Consider the following 7,801-nt stretch of genomic DNA (forward strand, 5'->3'; position numbering starts at 1 on the left):
AGAAGGTCCTTGGTCCTGAGCATCCGGATACTCTTACCAGTGTCAGCCAGCTTGGTTCAGTTCTTGCACGACAGGGCAAGTATGCAGAGGCAGAGACCATGCATCAACAAGCACTTAAAGGTCGTGAGAAGGTCCTTGGTCCTGAGCATCCTGATACTCTTACCAGTGTTAATAATCTTGGTTCAGTACTTGACGACCAGGGCAAGTATGCAGAGGCAGGGGACATGCATCGACGGGCCCTCCAAGGTTATAAGAAGGTCCTTGGTCCCGTGCACCCTAATACTCTCACAAGCATGCATAACCTTGCCTATACTTTAAAGGCGCAAGGGAACATTTCACAAGCTTTGGATCTTATCAAGAAATGTGCAGACCTGCGCAATGGAGTATTAGGCTCAGATCATCCGCAAACTATATCCTCGTTTAATGCCCTTAGTGACTGGGAAACAGCTGCGAATCAACCTTCTGAAAGTCAGAGTCAACTACATTCATCAGACCTTCCTAATATACCCTCGGTGCAAACCTATGCCGGTAATCATACCGCATCAGCTTCCAAGCCCGTGAGCCGCAAACGGCGAATACTCACGAATTTGTTCCGAAGATGATGATGATGATTTGTGATTACAAACTTGTCTCTTGTCCGAATTTATAATGTTAAACTAGAATCTTTAACTTGGCCAAACCTGTTCCTGTATTAAACACTAAACTAAATGCTTCAGGGCTTCCAGAGATCCTGTCGACCTTTAGTGGCCGCTAGTATTCTGCTTCAACGCCGAACTTACTGTTAGTCAGCGCCCGCTCAGTCATTTCTTGTATCATTTCTATTTTCTACTTTAGTTAGTTAGACTACCCCTATCTCATGTATTTAGTACAGTATCACTGCTAGATTCAATGAGGCAGACCTTCATGTATTGGTGGTTGTGTACTGAATATCATGTACGCCGCGAAATTCGACAAATCCGTATTATTATAAACATATACTAATGGTGAGACTAAGCGAAAGTATTACAAAATTACAAAACGAGTCATAGATTGTCAAGCCATTTATTTCCGCTCTAACTATATAAGTATTCCTACTTCCGGTTGAGGGTTCGGGAAATAAACTAGAAGTGTTCTGGGTGGACAGGGCGGCCGTGCAAAGCACTGTAATTCCCTCTAGCCACCGTAATGAAAGTATCTTCAAGCCTCTGAGAGTAAATACCTGGCGAGTGCGCGAGGAACTATTGAAGCATCAATCACTCTTCGCAATATGCACGTTGTTGCTCGGTGGCGAGATAGGAACAGGAAAGTGGTGGCGCTGGCTGTTCGGCAGCCGAAGAGCGTCATGGTTGGAGTAGTTTGCATGGAAGCTTCCAGATTGGAACTGTTCTGTTGGTATGGTGTGGAACAGATTATCCGCTCAACATAACTTTATGCGCCATACCATCGGAGCAGATAAATTCGCGGATTATAGCTAATTCGAAGCCCTACCCAAACAAGCTTAGTTTTAGGGCTCAGATATAAAGGAAGAGTATAAACATTTGCGCCATTGTTGCAACCAGGTGTAAGTACCATAAAAAAGACATCATCGAGATTCCCCAGGCGGTGAAATATATTCACGAGAAGCTCAGAAGGAAGATCAATTAGCGGTCTTGAGCAGTCAGATCTATGGCGGCCAGCTTTCAAGCTGGAGGAATTGCATTGGTTCGTTGCCGGTGTCCTTTGGTGTGACTAAGTGGAAACGTCTAGAGCCAATATAGATGAATGGATGGTTAAAAAACATGACGTCGCTGTTAAAGAGTGAGCGTGGGTTTTAAGTAATTGGAGTGCGGCGCAGCGGCACTATCGACTCTTGCCGACTTCTCATCGTTTTCTGCTTCTCTCATTTTGTCCTTATCTTAGGCCAACAACAAGAGTGCGTCCTGGATTTTCTTTGCGCCTGGCAAAAGTTTTCTAGCCAATTCTATTACGTGACTTGGTGTCCCAGACTGTCTACCAGCTGTCGTCGGAAGATGAGCTTTGCCTATCATTACACATATCATCCAAAAGGTCGTTACACAGCCTATCCACATATTGATTTTCCTCTCTTGGAATCCAAACATAACTCACGTCTCCTTTCTCCTGAAACTGGTCATCAAGGTCCACTGCTTCCTCAATAAGATCGATTTGCTACCTCGTGCCCTTTAGAATTTGTCCACCCGTTCCTGATCCACTTGTCAACCCACTTCGTCATACAGTTAACTGCATGTGTCGAGTCGGAGTAGATCGTGACATCTAACCAAGGGTTTGAACTTAGTTGGTCATATCTCTCCAGGGCCATCTCTAGACCAAGGATAACGGCTGTAATCTCGGCTCGTTGGTTCGTCGGGCAAGGAAATGAAGGCAAAGTTTTTGTTTTCTTGCCACGGTATTTACCGTTCTCGTTCTTGAAAGCAGCGGCTGCACCCGCGATCGAGCCTGGCTGACCGTTGGCTCTGCAGCCACCGTCAACTTTGATTTTGATGATGGACCTAAACCATGGCGGTGGTGGATGGTTCGGGAGGAGGGACCGCTTTCTCTTTTAAGACCTCGACGCGAGATAAGGGTTCGGCTTGGAATTCAAGGTTCCTTTCGTGCTGTAACAGGTACGCAACGACTTTGACTTCGCTTTGAGTGAACTGAGGTGATGATCTTCTAAGAGAGGGGGTTTAGATGTACAGAACAGCTCAAATAGCAAACAAATCATGGTGGGGCGCACATTGAACTTACTACACCGTCTGTTGGTGTCGCGGCAAAATCCCAGGATAGTAACGCGACATCCTTCTTAACTTCACTTCAAGTTGCCTTCCTCGAGAAACCTAGCGAGCAAAAAACTACGAGCGCCAAGTCCATTACCCTTCTCGTTCTAGAACCAGTTGTCCTACTTGTTTTGGCTTTTAGTTTATTTAATGTCGTCTAATCAGCCTCCCCGCTTGATCATAATGGATTGATGCAGTTCTTGTAAGCGAGGCTGCAATCAAAGGGTCATCAGAGATGTGATCTACCTCGCCGCTTTGCTTCAACGCGTTCGCATCCTAGTAGCCCCGTCTCAAGCTGGTCGATGTAGTTGGGAAAGGGTGTGGGTCTGATGTATCTGTGGGTGATGCGGAATCGGTCAATGCGGGGCGACTGGGATTACCTAGTGGAGCCGCGCCTACTTCCGACGGACTTTAGCGCGCCTGCGTCAGACCTATCGTCTGCCTGAAAGAGCGCCGACGTAGAAGCAGGCGGGCTGCCATTACAGCGGGTCTTCGAGCGGGGGGACTCTTTGGTATCAGACTTGTAGAGCGACGGGTATGACTGAAGTGAATCACCAAGGCCAGAGCTGTCTTTGAGTTAAAATTGACCCATTTCTGCAAGAAGGGATATCTGCCAAACTCACAGGTTGCAAGCCACCAAGAGCTCCAAAATGCCCACAAATATCTCCTTGAAACGAAATGGTTAGTAATAATGTCGTGCGATAGAATAAGAGAGCAAAGTGTAGAGATAGCAGAGATGGAATGACAATTTGAGGGTTTGCTGAGTAAATGATAAAGAGCGTGAGGATTGATTCAAAGAAGATTCAGGGAAGAATAATGCGCGACTATGTGGAGGGCGGAACAGGAAGACTGGGAGGGCTATGCCCACCAGGTAAAGAGCACAAGGGGAGGGAAGAAGGAACAGATCTTTAGTATGAAGAGCTGTGTGTGAATAGAGTCGGGTAAAGAATAATAATACCTAGATGTTCGTCGGATTGACAGACGCTGTCTTTTTGAACAAGACGAAGATCATTTGCAGAAGTTTGAAGTTGGGAATGTTTCAGCCTCGCGATGTAAGCTGGTTAAAAGAGGGGTAATCAGCAAGGTTATAAACGATTTTGGACATGCCGATGCAGGGAAAAAAATATTACCTCTTCTCAGAAACTTAGTATACAGAGTGTTCATAGTGCACAGAAACATGATTCTCGATAACAATCGACGGCTCCTCTACGTACATGCGAGAATGAAGAATTTGAGAACACACGCCATTGAAAGTCCGTTTTGGAAAAGTCCTTGCGTTCAACAAGGCTGGCGGCTGTTCACCAAAGACACAGGGAATCCAAAGCCCCATCCATGTAAAACAATGAGCCAATCAGAAGCGTCATATTCACTCATCTGGTGCCCTTAGCAAGTACAAGATATGAAGCGGGGAGAGCTGTAGGGAGGTTTGAAGTCGAATGGGTTGATGGCCCTTCGCGAAGCAATACTAACTCGCATAAGCAAGCCCTCCAAGTGGTCCTGCAACCCCAGCATATTCGCGACTCTGTTGCTCTTGCTGGCTAACCACTTCGCGCTGCGCTGAGCCACCAGCCACAATGTCACGAGAATCTTAATCCCTGTCCGCTAAAGTCCCACGGAATATGGATGACGCCCAGGCTCAGCTGACGCCGTCTTCGAAACCGATCCAGCAAGGCTGCGCGCTGTTTGTTGCTCAAATAATAAATGAACGAGTTTTCCCCTGCCATTTTCAGAAGACGATTACTGCTGTTCAACTCGGTTTTGCTTGGTCGGAGTTCTCTTTTACCTCTATAACTTTTGCATTGCACTTTATTTCCATTCGCGTATGTGATAAGCTCGTGCGCTTTCCTCCGCACCATGGCATCCCGCAACGCTCTCGACAGTCCTGACTTCTATTCGATCGCTTGGATCGCTGCTCTTCCCATCGAGCGGGCCGCTGCAGAAGCAATGCTTGATGAGGAACATGCAGCCCCAAACGGCTTCACCAGACACCAGACCGACACGAACGTTTATACGTGGGGTCGCGTGGGAGAGCACAATATTGTCATAGTCTCTCTGGCCCCTGGAGTCTATGGAACCACCTCGGCTGCGACCACGGCCTCGAGCCTGCTTGCCTCTCTGCCATCCATCCGCGTTGGTGTCTTGGTCGGCATAGGCGGTGGGATTGCTCGACCAAACGAAGACAACGATATCCGGCTAGGTGACGTTGTCGTGAGCCAGCCCTCTGGGACCATGGGCGGCGTCTGCCAGTACGACTTGATCAAGGCAAACCTTGGTGACAAGCGTGAGCGCAAAGACTTCCTTGGGCGACCGCCGACAGTCCTTCTTAATGCGCTTGGCAGCATCCAGGCCAATCACGAGCGGGAAGATCCAAAGCTTCCCATCTTCCTTGAAGAGATGCTTGAGAAGAATCCAAAGATGGGCAAGAGAACTAAGCGAAATCCTGGGTATGTTCACCAGGGCTTTGACAACGACCGCCTCTTCGAAGCTTCATGCGACCACGTCCCCGGCCCAGATTGCCGGAGCTGTGACACGGCCAACGAGGTTCAACGCGATCCTCGAGAGATTACAGACCCTGAAATTCACTATGGGATCATTGCATCTGGGAATACATTAGTCAAAGATGCCACTACACGTGATCGGATTTTTTCTGACCTTGGCGAGAATTGCTTCTGCGTTGAGATGGAAGCAGCCGGCCTGATGAACCACTTTCCTTGTCTTGTGATCCGAGGGATCTGCGACTACGCCGATTCTCACAAAAACGACCGTTGGCAACGCTATGCCTCGGCGACCGCCGCTGCCTATGCCAAAGAGCTTTTGGCGTATGTGCCGGTTGCAGACGTTCAAGAGACCAAGAAAGCGCTGGAAGTGCTTCAGTCGGGTTAGTTTTTGTTCCGTTCACTAGTCAGGCCAGCAACTACATAAAGCTGAATTATATTTAAACTTGACACGCGTGTTAATTGCAAGTAGTTCAACAACAGATTGATGACGTGCATCAGACAACAGTTGCGACAAAAGCTGCAACTGATTCCATTAGGTCTGACCTCCATGTTGATAAGATCAGGCGCTGGCTTAGTCCATCGGATCCGTCTACAAACGCCGACCACGCGAGGGAGCTTCGTCACGAGGGAACTGGCACATGGCTCCTGGAACACCCTATATTCATGTCGTGGCACTCAGGTCTGCGCCGACATTTATGGCTTTACGGGCTGGCTGGGTGTGGAAAGACGGTCCTCAATTCGACTGTGCTTGACTATCTGAAGAGGGAAAACGATGGCCTTATCCTCAGTTTCTTCTTTGATTTTAGCGACGCTACAAAGCAGACCTTGAGTGGTATGCTGCGGTCGCTTGCTTTTCAGCTTTACCTAGGTGGGGTTGGCTCTGCAATCCATCTTGATGCTCTATATCAAGCACATCAGAATGGCTATAATGAACCTGCAACAAAGGCGCTCTTGGATACTATTTTCAAGATGCTTAAAGTCCATGAAAAAGTCTATATCATATTAGACGCATTGGATGAATCAAAAACAAGAGATGATGTTCTCCTCTGGATCAAGGACATGGTTTCCAGACCAGAGTTGGTGCATGTCCAGCTGCTTTTTACCAGCAGACCTGAATCCGAGTTTCAGCGGGGTATTCCTCCTTTAATAGAAAGGCAAAATTGCTTACTACTTGAAAAGGAGGCCATTAACTCTGATATCCAATCATGGGTGACAGCACAGCTTTCTAAAAGGCGTGATTTTACGGAGAAGTCCTTGTCTCAGGATCTTCTTGAGGAGATCCGTGAAAGGGTTGGTGACGGGGCAGATGGAATGTAAGAGATCAGTACACTAGTAAATATGCCAATGGCCTGCTAACGCCTTCCTTAGGTTCAGGTGGGCGTTCTGCCAATTAGACAGCTTAGCTCGATGTCGTCACGAGGCAGCTATGGAGAAGGCTCTCGCATCTTTGCCCCAGGATCTATATGGGACATACCAGCGCATGATTGAAAATATACCAAAAGAGCTGAAAGATGACGCGATACGCCTTCTTCAATTTCTAGTGCACTCTGAGGAACCTCTCACACTAGCTGAGGCTAAAGAGGTAATAGCAACACAAATTGAAGACAATGTGCAAGGATTTAACATTAAGCGTCGACTTTTTGCCGAACTTGATGTCCTTGACTACTGTCCCAGCCTGATAAAAATTGTTCGCGCCAGTGATAAAGAGCTTCATCTAGCCCACTTTTCCGTCAAAGAGTACCTTCTTGGAGAGATTCATTTCAACATTACCACTGCCAGCATTTCTATGGCAAAAACCTACTTGACTTATCTTACCGACATCAGTGGTAGCTATAGAGAAATTAGGCAGAGATTTCCAATGGCAAGACGTGCGGCGGAACTCTGGCCAGGGCATGCCGCGTCGGCTCAGTCTTCCGAAGTTATATCTCAAATGACTATCAGATTCCTGGAGAATGAAGCGACATTACGACAATGGGCTAGTATCTATGAGGATGATCAGTACCTCACTGCTACTTTTGACCCTCCACAAGGTTCCAAGCTCTATTACGCTTGTTTGACTGGGCTGGTAGCCGCTGCACGATATTTTATAGACACGGGAGCAAATGTCAACGCGCAGGGCGGCGACTATGGCAATTCTCTTCAGGCTGCCTCATGGGAAGGCGAAAAAGAGGTTGTGCAACTGCTCCTTGACAAAGGGGCAGATGTTAACATGCAAGGTGGTGAATACAACAATGCTCTTCAGGCTGCCTCATGGAGAGGCCATAAAGAGGTTCTGCAACTACTTCTTGACAAGGGGGCAGATGTTAATATGCAAGGTGGTCAATATGGCAATGCTCTTCAGGCTGCCTCGTGGAGAGGTGAGAAAGAGGTTCTGCAACTACTTCTTGACAAAGGGGCAGATCTTAACATGCAAGGTGGTTTCTTTGGCAATGCTCTTCAGGCTGCCTCATGGGAAGGCCATGAAGAGGTTCTGCAAATACTACTTGACAAAGGGGCAGATGTTAACATGCAAGGTGGTGAATACAACACTGCTCTTCAGGCTGCCTCATG

At 47.6% G+C, this 7,801-nt stretch overlaps 2 protein-coding genes across 2 annotated transcripts; both read left to right on the top strand.

The window, feature by feature from the left end:
- BDV14DRAFT_170511 (uncharacterized protein) lies at positions 1 to 602 on the top strand (the record flags this gene model as incomplete). The annotated part of the gene is made up of 1 exon (XM_073768216.1): positions 1 to 602. A coding segment is annotated over one exon (602 nt), but the record flags the coding sequence as incomplete, so codon positions are not given.
- A 4,005-nt stretch (positions 603 to 4,607) lies between these two features.
- On the top strand, positions 4,608 to 7,767 carry BDV14DRAFT_198525 (Pfs, NACHT and ankyrin domain protein; the record flags this gene model as incomplete). The annotated part of the gene is made up of 3 exons (XM_073772987.1): positions 4,608 to 5,631; positions 5,721 to 6,564; positions 6,620 to 7,767. Coding segments are annotated over 3 exons (3,016 nt in total), but the record flags the coding sequence as incomplete, so codon positions are not given.
- Between the last annotated feature and the right edge of the window lie 34 nt (positions 7,768 to 7,801).

The sequence above is a fragment of the Aspergillus stella-maris genome, assembly GCF_047715825.1.
Source record: "Aspergillus stella-maris strain CBS 113639 unplaced genomic scaffold BDV14scaffold_17, whole genome shotgun sequence".
Classification (NCBI taxonomy): Eukaryota; Fungi; Ascomycota; class Eurotiomycetes; order Eurotiales; family Aspergillaceae; genus Aspergillus; species Aspergillus stella-maris.